At 41.5% G+C, this 17,140-nt stretch overlaps 2 protein-coding genes across 3 annotated transcripts; both read right to left on the bottom strand.

Annotated features, from left to right (window-relative positions):
* Positions 1–788: 788 nt before the first annotated feature.
* On the bottom strand, positions 789–7,186 carry nkain1 (sodium/potassium transporting ATPase interacting 1). 2 transcript variants are annotated; one of them, XM_068728617.1, is made up of 8 exons: positions 6,876–7,186; positions 6,208–6,581; positions 5,233–5,370; positions 5,063–5,143; positions 4,462–4,659; positions 3,872–3,932; positions 2,505–2,586; positions 789–2,018 (listed from the first exon to the last, which is right to left on the bottom strand). In XM_068728617.1, the coding sequence occupies exons 2-8, from the start codon at positions 6,259–6,261 to the stop codon at positions 2,009–2,011; spliced, it is 624 nt and encodes a 207-aa protein (XP_068584718.1). In that variant the 5' UTR covers positions 6,262–6,581; positions 6,876–7,186; the 3' UTR covers positions 789–2,008. The 2 variants fall into 2 exon arrangements, with proteins under 2 accessions (XP_068584718.1, XP_068584719.1); XM_068728618.1 differs by having other exon boundaries at positions 6,882–7,186.
* Positions 7,187–8,858: 1,672 nt separating this feature from the next.
* Positions 8,859–17,067, bottom strand: snrnp40 (small nuclear ribonucleoprotein 40 (U5)). The gene is made up of 10 exons (XM_068728647.1): positions 16,861–17,067; positions 15,903–16,032; positions 15,702–15,795; positions 15,161–15,326; positions 14,821–14,943; positions 12,910–13,030; positions 12,721–12,803; positions 10,438–10,499; positions 9,690–9,793; positions 8,859–9,236 (listed from the first exon to the last, which is right to left on the bottom strand). Exons 1-10 carry the CDS (start codon positions 16,969–16,971, stop codon positions 9,187–9,189), a joined length of 1,044 nt encoding a protein of 347 aa, XP_068584748.1. The 5' UTR covers positions 16,972–17,067; the 3' UTR covers positions 8,859–9,186.
* Positions 17,068–17,140: the final 73 nt, after the last annotated feature.

The following is a 17,140-nucleotide window of genomic DNA, read 5'->3' as shown; positions in this document are numbered from 1 at the left end:
GTAGTGTTGGGCTGTCTTTCTATCATTTTGTTTTGACAAACAAAATCCTCATTGTACAACATCAGCTCACCAGAGTGCGTGTTTTTATATAATCTTCTAAACTAATCTGGCAAAAAATGTCATTCTGTGCCCCATAATCCAGATATTAATATAATGTAATAAAAATTAGGAACGAAAGCACTCATTTTATTGAACCTTTAGTAAAGCTCAGTGAGACAAATGTGACAGATGACAACAACGGTAATATTTAACGTAGAAAGTGTGTTTTTATTATTTCAAACTTCTCCTTACATCCAGTAAGGTCTCTTCACCTCATACCTGTCTCCCTTTTCCCTCTTCATATCTCCAATTACATCTACAAAAACTACTGATCATGATCTTGTGTCCCTCTCAGGTCTCCTTGAGGTGAATGTAGTTGTTGAGAAAGATGATAAGGAGAATTAGCTGCGGATGGGTTAGAAGAGAGAAGAGAAACAGGTATGAAGCAAACCTTTGATGTGTATCCATCTTCCCCAAGCCCTACACCCCCCCTAATGCAACCCCCATTCTCTAAATGGAACCAACAGAACAATCATTGGCTGGTTATTTACATGCACTGCTCCCCCCACAGACACACTAATGCCTGATCCCAAAGCCATCTGCACCCCTAATCAACAGCATTACATGTACAGTAGCCTGGATTTATCTTCCTGAAAACAAAACATCTTGCTATCCTGATACCCAGAACTTTTAAGGATGTCTTGTGATATTTAAAATTTTTATTATTGTCAAAAAATCACATGAAAAGACCAAATTGAACAATTTATTAATCCTACTAACAGTTATTGTTTGTGTAGTCAAAGCCTGATACATCTCATTCCTCAGTGAAATGCATTGCTGTCAAAAACTTAAAAAAAATAAAAACACATCCATGAGCCACACAGTTGCACTGGTTGACGTGTTCCTTCATTCCGATGAAGCACTGTAGTTTATTTTGAAATTATCCCACATACACCGTCCTGCTGCTGGAAGTATAGTGGAGCACATGGAAATAGTCCCCCGACAAAAGCAATATTTACTGCTGTTTTAGTGACATTTGCTTAAATTTACATTGCCCAATTGTTTCACCTTTCTTAAAAATGAAAGAACATTTCTGTGATTCTTTTTGAACTAATTGTTTTGGGCTTGAGAGACACATGCTGGTAAAGTTGGACAGTTTTGAGAGACACATGAACGCATTGTTGGCTTTGGTGAATAATAAAATGTATGAAACATAGCCGGCCTGATCCTTAACGCAGTTCATCCTTTCTGTTCCACCTGTTGTTTTACTATCTCAGCCGGCCAGGTCGGTAATGTAAAAAGGTTTGAATTCAAACAGGGGTTTTAACGGCATGTGAGGAAGGACATATGGCTCTGGGAATGGGAATCGTAAGACTGCTCTAGTTCGACATCACCACATTCTAAAACGACAACAGGTACGAGCCGTGCCTCCATTTATTATGTGACCCCCCCCCAAACACACACACACACACACACACACACACACACACAAGCACCCAAAAAGAAATATTCACAGGGACACCAAGTGGTAAGAGTCCAGGGTGCCACCACAAAGCACCAGCCAGTATTGTGGTGTTGCACAATCACACACACATACACACGCACATACATTTGTGGGAGTGTTGAGAGCTGGCAGTTTAGTGAAGTGTGTCTTCTGTGAATTGACAGAGGTGTCCCCAGCTCTTGTTCTCTGCATCTTTCCTCCTCCTCCTCCTCCTCCTCCATCGTCTCACACCACCTGGCATGCTGGTTCTTCCCTGAGCTCTGTACATTCTATTCAGGGCTGCTTTTCTCTTTCTCAGACACAAGCACACATGCACACACGCACAGACGTCTCTTTCTCTGGGTGGGATAAGTTCCATTCCTCCGGTAAACTGTGACACACAGAGTGAGTGTAATTGAGGCAACCACCGCTTTCCATCCACGGTGACACTGTCAGCGTTTGTCCTGAAGGGGGCGCTGCCAGCAGTTAACCAGCCCTGTGACACAGAGAGGAGGAGATCAGGGGAATTCATACCGACAAAGACATCAATGTTACGGTATAGTTTGTGCATGAAAGGGGCACTCCACTGATTCTACACATGAAGTCTGATTTACTTGTCATGAGGAAAACATGATGTCTTCTGTGACTCTGGAGGGTGTTTGAAGAAATAACCCTGATAATGTCACAAGGGTTATCTCAGCTTGTGCTTGAGAATTTACATTACAAACCGGAGGTGTGGGGTCTTAAAGAAATGTTCATTTAGAATGGCTTAATAAGAGTTGCATCCTGGGAAATGTAGGATGCAGCGTTTCTGGAGCCTGATCCACACAAGGGATTAAAAGTCTGCATATCATTGATTTCGATCTGCCCCAAATTTGTTTGAAATGTACAATGCTAATTAGCTGGAGTACCCCTTAAAAGAAAAATGTTCAACAATTAGATCGAAAACTGGAAGAACATGGAGAATGTCTTTATTACTCACGTGTAAAGAGGCTGCAGTTGCAGATGGGAGGACTTCTGAGGAGGCTGGTAGCCATATGAGTCAAAGCCACCGATGAAATCAACTTCAAAAGGAGAAAGAAAGAGAAGGGATGACATCATTCCATTTTCCCTTAAACCTGCATTTATTTATTTTTTTTAAACCACGTGTTGTATTTCAAGATCCGATTCTCTTTTGACATGAGAGGTATCACAATGCTTTCAGTACACCTTTATTACACTGTAAAGAATCTGCATAGGTGAACCGATACATCACCTCTCTCACTGCTTCTATGTCACTGATACATTATTCTAACTCTCTCAATCGATTCAGAGGAACAAACTTATGAGGTGCCGGCTGAAAAAGATCTGTTTTCTTCAGACGCAAGATCTGCCATTTAAATAAAATTACTCCTGTGAGGTTGTATTGTATTTCTTTCTTTCTTTGAAATATTGGCTATTATTAGTTTATTGTGGATGTACTGGTATCAGGTGGACATATTGGCCAATACAAAGGAAGACACAGCAGAACATAAATGCTTAAGATGTGTTTGATTTAATTTAGAAACGGTGTTTATCATCCATAGTTTGCCGCCCAAAAGTTTATTTCTTATAACTGTTAAATATCCCACTTAGTATCTATGTTGGTCACAATCCTTTATAAAAGCAATTTAAGGAGTTCTATATAATAATACTGGCAACCGCCACAAAAATCCAAAAATGAGCAGGATATATTGAAAAAAGTAAATAGATAAATTGGAAAAACTACGTATCAAATTTTATAATTTATACCCTAAAAGTTAAAAACACAACCTGCAATAATGTGGTCCACATTGACTTATTAATGCAGCAAAGAATATACTGTAATTTCTAGCTTATCATCACTTCTATGTTATAATATACATAGAATAATGACCATTGAGCTGTTCAGACGTCACAGACACAGCATGACTCTTACTGTTACATAAAATCAAGCTCAAGACGTCATATTCTAACTACCGGACTTAATTACCTCTGCTGAGTGACAGTGAAACACACGAGGAGAAGAACCAATCAGACACACAGATGGCACACCCGAGCGCTCAGACAATCACCAGCTTGACAATCTTGACAGAGGGAATCTTCTGGCAGACGTCTCTAATGCTGCCCTCAGATAGAGCGCTCAGATCACCCAGAGGGAATCCTCTGAGGTGATATCGCTCGACATGACTCATGCAGGAGAAGACAATAAGCGAACAGCACTCACGTCCAAAGATGTGGATCGCTAACACAAAAGCCCTCTCAACAGTGTGACACCAGTGAACCTGATCGGCCTGAACAAGGAGCTGGAATAAGATCAACAAGCTTTTAGGAGAAAACAAAAGCACTCACAGCTGTCCTCGTCATCCTGGAAGACTTTGCTCACGTAGCAGGCGTATACAAAGCCAAAGAGCTGGAAGAGAAGAGACGGTCAGACATTAGGTGATTGTTGCTGAACAGGCTGAGTCACTGCTGACTAACGAGTGTCTGTAGGTCGAGGGTCAGCAAACTAACAAAGACACATCATATTTTTTAACAATGTTTAGAACATTTTAGTTTGTGTATGGATGTAAAACTAACACAGTGTATGATAATCTGTGTGTGTATGTGTGTGTGTATGTGTCTATATGTGTGTGTGTGTCTATGTGTGTATGTATGTGTGTGTGTCTATATGTGTGTGTATGTGAGTGTGTGTGTGTGTGTGTGTGTGTGTGTGTGTGTGTGAATGTATGTGTGTATGTCTATATGTGTATGTGTGTGTGTGTATGTGTGTGAATGTATGTGTGTGTGTGTGTGTATGTATGTGTGTGGGTGTGTGTATGTATTTGTGCGCATATGTGTGTGTGTGTGTGTGTGTGTGTGTGTGTGTGTGTGTGTGTGCGTGTATATATGAGTGTATGTGTGTGTGTGTGTGTGTGTGTGTGTGTGTGTTAGATACGTACAGCCAACAGGACCTGGATGGCTGAACTTAACACCTCTATGTACTGGTAGTCCAGCAGACACCCAGAGACAGTGATGACATGGTGGTCGTCAGGGGCCATGCGAGAGTCCAGCACTGGCGTTACCAGGCAACCAGGACCATGCTCCATCCACCACGAGCGATGAAGGGACGTGTTGAACGTCATGAGAAAGTCCCGGTCCTAAAAAACACAAACACACGTACGATTATTCTCACTGTTGATTTATCAGTCGGTTGATTAAATGTCAAAATGTCAGAGCAGAGTGAAAAATATCACAATTTACCATCTACACTGATATAAAACTGCTAAAAAAAGTTGCTAATCCTCTGATTTAAGAAGCTGGAACCAGAGATTATGTGACATTTTAGTACAATGCATGATTTAAATCAGGGATTCCCAATGTGAGGGTTGGGGCCCCGTTAAGGAGTCACTCGGTAAATATTGGGGGTCACAATGAAAGAAGAAAGCAGAAAAAAACATTTATGCTACACAAAATGAGGGTTTAAGTAACTGGATAATTTTACATAAAGTATTCAAATGAAACAATTGGAGAAGTAATAAGTACTCTGAGGGTAGAACTCACCTGAGACAGGTTTCCTACTTCCAGGTAGAAACAGATAATGAAGGAGTTCCAACCCACCCAAAGGACCAGCCACACTGCATACTGAGGAACACAGCAACACATCAGTGTCTCACACTCACACTGTATTAATGTAAACAGGAGCATCACCAGAGGGCGAGGGCTATACTCACAAAGATAAGGTATCTGAAGCGGAACTGCACGGTGCCAAACATGCCCAGGATGACGGCCATAATGTGCAGGAAGTTGGCCAGGATGGGAGCCCATTGGTAGCCCAGGAAATCAAACACTTGCCTCTGAAGGGCTGCCACCTATAGGGGACAGGGGAGGGGGGGTCATACACATTAGAGGAAAAAACATACATATACACACAAACAAGGAGAACATACATGAAAACACCACACACACACACACACACAGACAGCGACAGGGACACATGCATAGGTCTGCCGCAGTTGTTTCCATGGTAACTGCCTGGAGCACCATAGCCAGTCCAGTGACTGTAAAAGAGGAGCACCCCCTTAAAAGCTCCCCCCAAACTAATGAGAATCTATGGGCCCGAATCCCCCTGCCACACAACAACTCATCAGCCCAGCGAACAATAGCCTGGATAAACTAGCCCTCGCAGCACTGTGGTCCATCGGTCTTACTACAGGAATAGATGATACTGTCTCATATTACACACTTATTACATTTTACTGGGAGAGTCTCCAGCTATTTGTAGGCACAATGAGCAGTTAACTTTAACTACAGAATGGAGACCAGATGGTGAACAGGGCCTCCTTGTCCCCTATTGTGCTTAACATTCACATGGTTTTACCAGAATGGGGCTATCCTCCCCTCTCAAGACAGACAGGCCACCCTGACACCAAAAGCACACCCCCTGCCCTGCTCCCTCAGCTTCAAAGACACACACAGACACACACACACGCACTGGCCTGTAATGTAGCATGGCATCCCAGCAGCTGCAAGCTCAAAGCTTTTTTTAGTGTGACTGTACAGAAAGGCTGGACAAAAACTGATTACAATGTGCGTGTGTGTCTGCAGCACGCTGCTCTAATTATATCATCATGGTGAGTGAGAAGAGCCAGCTTTGACCGTGCACACACAAACACACACACAGACCACACAAACAAACACACACTTACCAACTGCAGTGAACATATCACCAGCAGCGTGCATCTTCCGTCACACTTCCCCATCTTGGAAGGCTCAGGACGCGGCTTGGAGCCGCGGAGGCTCCGGGGGAATGACGGGTCCCCGGTCAGATCCAGACTGCCTGGCCGTCTCAGCTCACACCATTCCCGGCTGAATAGACCTGCCCAAGGCAGCCGCCTCCTCCTGTAACGCTGGTCTGACCCTTCGACTCACAGCGAGTGACCCATCCTGGCCGCTGTTTTTTGTCGGTAAATACCAATCGCGGGGAGAGGAAAGGGGGGTGGGGGGTGGGGGTGGGGGGGCGTCCACTTCACACCGGCCTGCTGCGGTCCGACCACCGACAAACGAATCACCTCGGCCACACCTTCCGGAGAGGGGACACACAAAGACACAAAGAGAGACGGAAGGCTGTCATAATGTGCCCCGGGCTACAGACACAAATGAGCATCATATGATACCGGATCACACGGGGCCGTGTTACTACGGTTACTACGCTAACGTTTGGGCTAAATCTGCTCCGGACACAAAGCAGCCCGTTGTGACTCACGGTTTTCTAGAAACGGAAGAGTTATCGTGCCCCCCTCCCTACCCACGTCGTCCCGATCTCCTTTAACTGTTACCGGCGAAAGAAGTCAAGTTAACGGGCAGATCTGCTCACCAGTACCGGGCTCCGTCGCTCCGTCTCACGGCGTCTTTTGTCAACAATCGGTGCCGGGGCGGGCGCAAGAGGAGCCGGGGGGGAGACAGAGAGAGAGACGAGGGGGTGGGGGCTCTCAGTCACCGCGACCCCCTCGAGGAGGAGCTGCATGGATTCTGCAGAACCCGCGTGCGTGCGCGCGGCCGATCAGCAATCCCGCGAGGCAGGCGTTCGAGAAAAAAAAAGAGCACAAAAGAAACGGGGGGCTCGCGGTGGTGGAGGAGGAGGTTCAGACAGCCGAAAATAATGGTGTGTAATCGCCTCCCACTGCCGTCCGAGTGTGGACACAGACCGAGGAGAGAACTGGCCCGCGGTCCTCTCGTCTCCTCGATCCTCCCCTTGTCTCCTCGGCCTGCGGTTATTCAGAGCAGAAGAAACACAATTAACAGCCCCGATAAATCTCAGCTACTCAGCGCGAGCTGTGCCTCGTGGAACAAAGTGAGCGTCACTTAAGTAGCGATGATGAAAAGGCAAATAGTGGCCGCTGAAGGCCGTTTAACAATCAATGGAAAACAAAACCATAAAATGTACTATACAAAATATGTGTTATTCACTAATGTTTCTCAAATAAAAAAACAAAAGCATGTTCACCTTCAGCGTGCAGTTAAATAATGTAGCTTATTCTGCACTAACTGTATTTCTAGTCTATCATGTTTTGTACCTGTATGTCATTTTAACTTACATTTCTCCATCTTATGTAAAACATTTAGAATTTTATGTTTGAATGGCAAACAAAACTATCCTTGCCTACAGAAGAGCTAAACAAATAAATATTTAATTCAAATAGATTAAGTGACCCATAAACAAAGCCCTACTTAGCCAAGTAAACTCATGTTCATTGAACAATTAGACTGGAGGAAAAAAAACATGAATGGCTGCAGTCACATGCATGTAACTCTATATAGTGCTAATTAAACTGACCCAATTAATGCTAGACTAACAGAGCTTGACAAATGCTCAACCCCTTCACCATAAGATGCAGTAACAAAATGGAGACACTATAAAACCCCTTTTTTATTTCTTAAATAAATGTATAGAAGTACTTAGCGTAAAATGTATTTATCTAAAAAGCAATGGTACTCACTGTTAATGACCTCATTCCTTTCAATGTTAAATGAACAGTTAACATCATCTCTTTACTTTCCAAAACACCACAATTGAAGTATGTAAACAACACTCTATATTGATAATTATAAATAGTTGATAGTAAAAACTATTAACTAACAAATAAGAATGAGGATACAATAAGGTGCAGAATAGCGTAAAAGTTTGTGAACTGAGTTTATGGTACATTTTAATGAAGTGCATTAATTGCACATCAAATAAACTAAAATGTGAATTTTTTTCACCTAATTTTCCTACTGAGCAACCAACCAGAGGATGGTCCACACTGATGAGTGATGCTCTCCTTGTGATTTGTCGTCTAAAAATGTTAAAAGTTGAGGCTGCTGCTGATCACCAGCGATTTTACAGCCCACCAAGAGTATTTTGCTCAACTGATTCCTGTTTAGCACATTAAAACTCTCATACAGAATCAGCTGTAAGTGTGAACACATACAAGGAATTTGACTCCTGTGCTTCGCTGCTTTTAAGGTAGATGAACCGAAATATACATTTGTCTAAAAACAGAGACAACAAAGAGTAAGCATAAACATCTGAAAGTTACAAATAACTGAGTGTCAGGACAGAATAAGACAGATCCGTAAAATAACACCATTAACTTAATTTTAAAACAGTTAACTTCCACATTAAGTTTGTTGTCGTTATAACACATTGCCTCCATGTTCCTATCATAGCTCCACTTCTTGGCAGTAATAATGTGTTAACTTGTGAGAAGAACATTGGTTTACTCATGTTTGTTGGATAAAACCAGCAGCAAGTTACACGTAAAACTACTATGAACACAGGAACCACTCACAATGACAAATGAATCTCACAAACTCATTTTAAAGAATAAATCGAGTTTATTAAAAAGAAACAAATCAAAATTTAAAAAAAACAAGTCATGGTGGAGCTGGTTGTGACTGATGAACTTCAAACACATGTCCTGAGGTTGTTCTGTGACGAGCTGAAGCTCATGAAATTACAGAGACTCCTAACCCACCGACGAACACCACCCATCCACTTCTAAGGCAGGACACGCACACACACAAACTTATGCTCACACACACACACACACACACACACACACACACACACACACACACACACACACACGCGCGCTCTCACACGCTCACGCTCTCACGCTCTCACGCGCTCACACACAAACACACTACTGAATTTCTCCCATGTAGAGCCTTTTGTCACTGGCGCCAGACAGTACTATGTAGAGGGAGAAAGAGAAAAAGAATATTGTTAGTCATGTTGTGTAACTACTTCAGCAGTGAAGTCAAATGAGCACATATAAAATAAAGAGTGTAGGGTGGAAAAACCACATGATTTATAATTAATATTATTAAAATGATCTTCCCTCCAGATACCCAGTCTCCCTACTCAAGTTAACGGCATCAAGTCTTCGTGTATCTCTATTCTAACCAGAGACTAAAGCAGTGCCAAAACATGTTTACACTGCACTGTTTGCACAGATTTTATTACTTAAATTGTATTACTTACTAACGTTCTTATTCCTTTTATATTTTGTATTTCCTTTTGTATATAATCTTGTATATTGTTGTTATTGCTACTGTTTGCTGCTGAGAGCTACCAAACGAAATTTCGTTGCATCACTACAATGACAATAAAAACCTCTTTATCTTTATCTTTAGTTTGGCTCACCTATAGGCTCCTCTGGGTGAAAGGCCACTTCATTGACGGAGCCGGCGTGGCCCGGCAGCTTGTAGAGGATTCTACGTGATGTGGTGTCCCAGATGTACACAAATCTATGAACACAGACAAGCAAACAGCTGGAATGATTCCTGATGCGAGACAGTGCAAAGTGGAGACCTATGAGACTAAAGGATTACTGTATGTTTGTGACAAGACATTGGATGCTGTGTATTATATGTTATAGTTATACTGTTGACAACATTACATCTATCTTGCAACTTAAGATGGATATGTATCTAGTAGATGAACCTTTGTAATAATGTACATATTATATTAAAAGTATTACAAGTCTAGGTGGGTTTAATGCATGTTTTTTTGTTTTTTTTTAAAGTTCAATAGAGCCTCTTGAAATGCATATTGAGTCAACAAATTAGGTTATGATGAATATGTATACATAATCTATGTGTGTATTTGAATACTTATATTTTATGGTTGTTCATGTTGGTATGTGTGTATTTAAGAGTATGACATTTTTTAGACAAGAAACATTCTGTACATTCATAGAATGTTAAAAAAAATTAAATATGTGGGACTTTAGTCAAGGACTTGTCTCGTCTCTCAATAAAATTATGAAGATGAAACATTTTTACAATCACAGTAACAAAATGAACTTTCCCCTGAACTAGATAAACCGTTAGCTTATGTGTGTGTGTGAGAGTAACTGAGGTTGATTTGTGTGTGTTTCCTTGTCTCTCACCTGTCAGCTGAGCCGGCAGCTATCTTACTGCCGTCAGTAGACCAGGAGCACCTCAGCAGATTCTGACAGACAGGAGCAGATGTTAGAAACATGACACAGCAGTTCTACAAGTGAGCTGCTGTCACAGTAATAAGATGCACTTTTCTATATTCCAATGGACAGCAGAGAGTGATGGGAGAGGCAGGAGAGGATGAGAGGAGATGTCAAGCAACAGTGGTCCACAACATACGTAAACACCGCCAGCAACACTGCAGCTGGTAGAAGACTGTATCAGTTCACAGGATTACCGTTTATTGCAAGTGAGAAAGTGACCTGTTTGGATGCGTTTTTAGGAAAAGAGTTTTTCTGAAAACGATGGCGGCAAACTCTGCTAGGAGGTGAAAGCTATATGCCCCTTCCAGTATTTTCCCAAATATATATATATATATATATATATATATATATATATATATATATATAGTTTACATACACTTGTAAAGAACATAATGTCATGGCTCTCTTGAGTTTCCCCGTTATTTCTACAACTCTGATTTTTCTCTGATAGAGTGATTGGAACAGATACTTCTTTGTCACAAAAAACATTCATGAAGTTTGGTTCTTTCATGACTTTATTATGGGTTAACAGAAAAAGTGATCAAATCTGCTGGGTCAAAAATATACATACAGCAGTGCTAATATTTGGTTACATGTCCCTTGGCCATTTTCACTTCAATTAGGCGCTTTTGGTAGCCATCCACAAGCTTCTGGCAAGCTTCTCGTTGAATCTTTGACCACTCCTCTTGACAGAATTGGTGCAGTTCAGTTAAATTTGATGGCTTTCTGACATGGACTTGTTTCTTCAGCATTGTCCACATGTTCTCAATGGGATTTTAAGTCAGGACTTTGGGAAGGCCATTCTAAAACCCTAATTCTAGCCTGATTTAGCCATTCCATTACCACTTTTGATGTGTGTTTGGGGTCATTGTCCTGTTGGAACACCCAACTGCGCCCAAGACCCAACCTTCGGGCTGATGATTTTAGGTTATCTTGAAGAATTTGAAGGTAATCCTCCTTCTTCATTATCCCATTTACTCTCTGTAAAGCACCAGTTCCATTGGCAGCAAAACAGCCCCACAGCATAATACTACCACCACCGTGCTTGACGGTAGGCATGGTGTTCTTGGGGTTAAAGGCCTCACCTTTTCTCCTCCAAACATATTGCTGTGCATTGTGGCCAAACAGCTCGATTTTTGTTTCGTCTGACCACAGAACTTTCCTCCAGAAGGTCTTATCTTTGTCCATGTGATCAGCAGCAAACTTCAGTCGAGCTTTAAGGTGCCGCTTTTGGAGCAAGGGCTTCCTTCTTGCACGGCAGCCTCTCAGTCCATGGAGATGCAAAACACGCTTGACTGTGGACACTGACACCTGTGTTCCAGCAGCTTCTAATTCTTGGCAGATCTGCTTTTTGGTGGTTCTCGGTTGACTCTTCACCCTCCTGACCAATTTCCTCTCAGCAGCAGGTGATAGCTTGCGTTTTCTTCCTGATCGTGGCAGTGACAAAACAGTGCCATGCACTTTATACTTACAAACAATTGTTTGCACTGTTGCTCTTGGGACCTGCAGCTGCTTTGAAATGGCTCCAAGTGACTTTCCTGACTTGTTCAAGTCAATGATTTGCTTTTTCTGATCCATGCTGAGCTCCTTTGACTTTCCCATTGTAGCGTTTGTGGCCGTTTGTATCCAATGAGCCCTATTTAAATGGCCTCAGAGAAGTCACCAGTTGTAGTCACTCATAATCACTCACAAGAAGTTAAGAGGCCATGCTATGAAGCTCATTTCATTGACACAACTTTCTAAGTCACCAAAATTGCTAATTCATGTTGCTGTATGTATATTTTTGACCCAGCAGATTTTGTCACTTTTTCTGTTAACCCATAATAAAGTCATGAAAGAACCAAACTTCATGAATGTTTTTTGTGACAAAGAAGTATCTGTTCCAATCACTCTATCAGAGAAAAATCATAGTTGTAGAAATAACTGGAAACTCAAGAGAGCCATGACATTATGTTCTTTACAAGTGTATGTAAACTTTTGACCACAACTGTATATATGTGTGTGTGTGTGTGTGTGTGTGTGTGTGTGTGTGTGTGTGTGTGTGTGTGTGTGTGTGTGTGTGTGTGTGTATATATATATATATATATTAAAAAAATCCCTCATCCTTGATGGTTTTAACCGTGGAGAGACGTATCAGTGCTGTAAATTTAAGTGGATTACACACTGGGATCAGAGAGTTATTTATGTTACCTTCTCAAAGTTGTGAACATTGCCCTGGAAAATCTTCACGCATCTCTCCTTGGGTGCAAATGGTCGGACATCCCAAATACGCACTACACAGAGACAAAGACAAATAAAGGATTCAGCCAGGGAAGCATCAGTGTTGTGAGCTGAGAAAAGGCCTTTCTTAGACCGTAAATATACACACAAACATCTCACCTGTGTTGTCCATGGAGTTTGAGAGAAGGTATGATCCCTCAGAGCTCAGGCTGAGTCCAGTTACTGAGTCACCATGGCCGTGCATATTGTAGATCAGCTTGTTCTGCCTCAGGTCCCACACCTGCACAAACCAAAAAAAAAAGCATCCGTTGACAGGACAAAGTGTAGAACCAGTTGTCATGATTGAGGTCCATTCGTACCCCATTGAGTCCAGATTAAAAAATAAAAGAATGTTTCTTACAGCACATGAACACACTACAACACAATAACTATAAAATCACACAGGAGCCTGCTGCAGGATTTTGAGGTAACAGATTGAGTAATGAAACACAAAAGTAATTCTCACCTTCAATAGAAGTGTGAGCATGGAGAATTTTATTTTAAATATGAGCTTTAAAATGTAGCATTTTGGTGTACTCCGAGAAGAAAATTAAGTGATAAGACATTTACTTTAAACAACAAAACTAATTTATTATTCAGTTATTAATCAGTATTTCAGCTCTATTAATATTAACCTTTATTTAGACAAAATCCATTGAGACAGAGGTCTCATTTTCAAAAGTTCTAGTCATATAAAAACAAAGATAGCAAGAGTAGCGAGAACCATCGCCTATACAAAATAAAGTGATTATTTTTCATTGAACCCTGTTACTGTATGGCTTAATATTAATGGACTTCCACTGTTACTGTAAAGCTGTGGCCTATCTTATATTTGCAATTAATATGCATTCAATCCAGTTCAATTATTTAAATTCAAATGATAATCTACTCTGGCTGAGGTAGCTTATCAAGAGTAAAATAATAGCTGTGATTTAACTGCAAGCTTCCAATCTATACACATCTCTGCATTAGCAACCTGCTGAAATGAAGGTACAGGCACCTTAACACTCTCTCATTACTTCAGGGCCCTTGGGAGCAACTTGGGACTGTTACACTGGCTGTGGTCATTACAGTGAACACCTTCTGTCTGGCAGTGTGATGAGAGGGCATGGGAGCCCTTGTTGCTGTAGTTTATCTCCTTGGAGCAGAGGCTGCATTTAGCATACCCTGCCGTATCAATATATTTAAAGTAATGTGACAGCAGGAAGCTGTACTGCTCTCCCTTCACGTCTGTTTAGACCTCCACCTTTATCCAGGCCCAGCTCCACTCACATCTCAGCACGGTGCCAAGCTGCGCAACACAAACTCTTTGATCACATCATCTTATCAGTATTTGGGCCTCATGTTTCGTGGTCATAAAAGTTACTATGACCACGAAATTGCCTCATTCTACTTTGAGTTAAAAAAAACAACCTGCAACCAGATGTGCCGGTGTACCAGTTTAACGTTAACGAGTAACCGGAACACGGGGGGGGCTGCATGTTTCATCACGGTAAAGTTTTTTCACGTTACGTTTTTTCCTCCTAAATCGCGATAATGACAAACATTAACAGCCGACAAAGTTTTGCATGCAGTGGACGTTATAATTAACCCCGCAAGTCGGAACTGTAACGGAACATAACGTAACTTAAACTTTAACGCCAACACAATCCACTAACGTTAGTTGTAGATGTAGACATCTTAACGCTGATTGGCCAAGACGTTTCACGTGGATGACATATTTTGATTCAAAACGGTGACTTTCGCCGAAAAGCGACAAGTTTGCAGGTATGACACTGGACCCTTTTAAAAAATGTTGCAAATAAATGACTATTGACAATGTTTTGCTAGAGCTAACCGTATGAGATCAGCATGATGTTGATTTTGGGTTATCCTGCGTTTCCTAATTTTGCCTACATCGATATGTATTGATGTCTTAACAGCTAATTTGAATCTCTCAAATCTGATCAGGATATTTTTTCATTCTGTGTGAAAACTATCTCCCAGGACGTTATTATATTCAGGTTTTCTGTGTATGCTGGAGCCCAGTACCTTGATGTCATTGTCGATGCCTCCTGACAGGATCTGATCACTGGTGTCATTGAATGTGGCGGCTAGCACCTGGTAGGTGTTCTGGAAGGTGTGGATCGCCCCTTTCTTACGAATGTCCCACAGCTACAACAGTGACAAACACAAATAGAAAGATAAACAGGAGCGCGATCAGACCAACAACTCAGCTGGAGTATTTGAGAAATATTTTTGACGAGAATCATCATTTTCTAGTGAGTTAAATCTAAAAAAATATTTTATGTCAATTAACTAGGACAAACATTTGAATTAAATATCTACACGGACCAGCTTATTTATTCTTATTTGCAGCTGGATATCTCACCTTGACCGTCCCGTCATCGCTGCCAGTGCAGACGAGCTGGGGCCCTCGGCGAGCCGGGTAGCAGGTGTTAACGAAGGAAGTGTGGCCCTTCAGACGCTTGATCCTCTCGCCTGTTTCACTGTCCCACACACCTACAGTCTTGTCTGTGCTCGCCGAAAACAGCATGCTGAAAAACACATCAGGAAAACACAGTCGGTCAATCCTTTACAAACACATTTATCAACCTGCAAGATTAACACGTGAATTAAGAAGCACGAGTCCGACACTTCTCTTGGCCGTAATCTCAGCCAGCTGAGAACTTGAATAAACAAAAAATGTGAAGTAGAAAACTTTATCACATTGTAGGTGTTTAAGACCGTAGGAACTAAACAACATCAAATTGATATCCAAAAAATGTAACCATGCCTCATCAGTCTCAATTTGTCCTGTTACTTATTCACCCCAATGTCTCAAGTTTATCCTATTAATTTTGTTAACAAAGCTTATTATTTTGAATAAAGTTTTGTGTATCAGGGTAAACCTATGACATGATTCTTCATACCTTCCATCTGTGTTGTAGTGGAGCTCCATCACTGCTCCACTGTGGCCCTTCAGAGTGGCATAATTGTCACAATCTCCATATACATTCCACATCACTGCAGCGAAGAGACAGTGCACAGGTCATCCACAGTAACTGGGAGTTGAATACATTTTACAAAGTTTGTGTGAACTGCATGATTGTCTTTATTTTGTATTTCCTTACATATGAGCCTGTCAAATCCTGAGGAGGCCAGCGTGGCTCCGTTGGGGTGAAACTTGCAGCAGTAGACCTCGCCCTCGTGGCCCGACATCAGCATAATGGGAGCCTGCAGGCTGGAGCTCCGTGGGGGACCCTGTGGGAGACATATTGAGGGTCAAATACAGTGGCTGTCTGACTCTGAGGTTAGGGCCAGATGAATTGATATATAGTCAGCTGTGGAACAGTAACAAGAAGTACTTCTTACAGCATTAGAGCCTAATGGCCCAATATTAGTTTACCAATGGTATGTGGGTATAAGCATGTGAGAATCAAAAAGTTACATAGTAGTAATTATTCAGAAACAGTATCATGTTTTTTTAGCTCTTAAATATCAATGTCAGCCACAAAGATCCAGAAATGGTTGGACTATATTGAGTTGCAGACATCTAACATGGAGCTTAGTATAAATGTGTCACGTAAAAGCTGAAGCCACAGCCTCCAAATAACCATAACATTTCATCAAAAACTCTCCAAAGTAAAGTAAGTTTAACAAAAATAAACCTTTAAAAATGTAGGATTTATTGCAAGAGTATATTAGTATATTCGACTGAATTAGTTTTTTAGCTAGGTGTAACGTTAGCTAGTAAAGTGATGTTTACATTTTGTGTCCCAAAATCTATTTCTATTTTATGATATGCATTGATATCTAAATACTTAAGACCTCCCTAGTCTTAGCTAAACACGGTTGAATGTTAAAAAGACTATTTCCTGCATTTTAAGTTAAATATAACGTTATGCTAGCAACACAGTCCCGTATGTGCACCGTAAAACAACGTCTCCCCAATTAACTAGAGCACTTAAGAACATCTTGGGTAAATGTGTGGTCATTAATGGTGGTCTATGTGTTTTGATAGCATCTAACAAGTTGCTACGAGTACTTTTCTAGTCACCAGGTTATAGTAAATATAGCTACTCTACGTACCATGGCCACGAGTTGTTGAGACTGAGCTGCCGCCACCAGCTCCGTACGGGGCCGCTTCACGGCGGTAGGAACCACCGCCATGTCCGCCACTCTCTTCTTAGGTTCAATCATCCTGATTTAGTCAACAAGAATCAGGAAAATAATGAATTTAATGGTAGAATTTATTTTAAAAAATGATGATGGACGTCTTTCATGGACGAAAGTCGAGCAATGGCGTACAGACGAAGATCAGAAAACTATTTCCGGTGGCTACGAGGCGTGTGATTGGTCGAGGCCTGCA

This window comes from Cebidichthys violaceus, unplaced genomic scaffold (genome assembly GCF_023349555.1).
Source record: "Cebidichthys violaceus isolate CVI_PGR_0920_01 unplaced genomic scaffold, fCebVio1.0.p SCAF_42, whole genome shotgun sequence".
In the NCBI taxonomy this organism is placed as follows: Eukaryota; Metazoa; Chordata; class Actinopteri; order Perciformes; family Stichaeidae; genus Cebidichthys; species Cebidichthys violaceus.
Note: the sequence above shows the minus strand (reverse complement) of the source record. Positions and strands in the feature narration are given on the sequence as shown.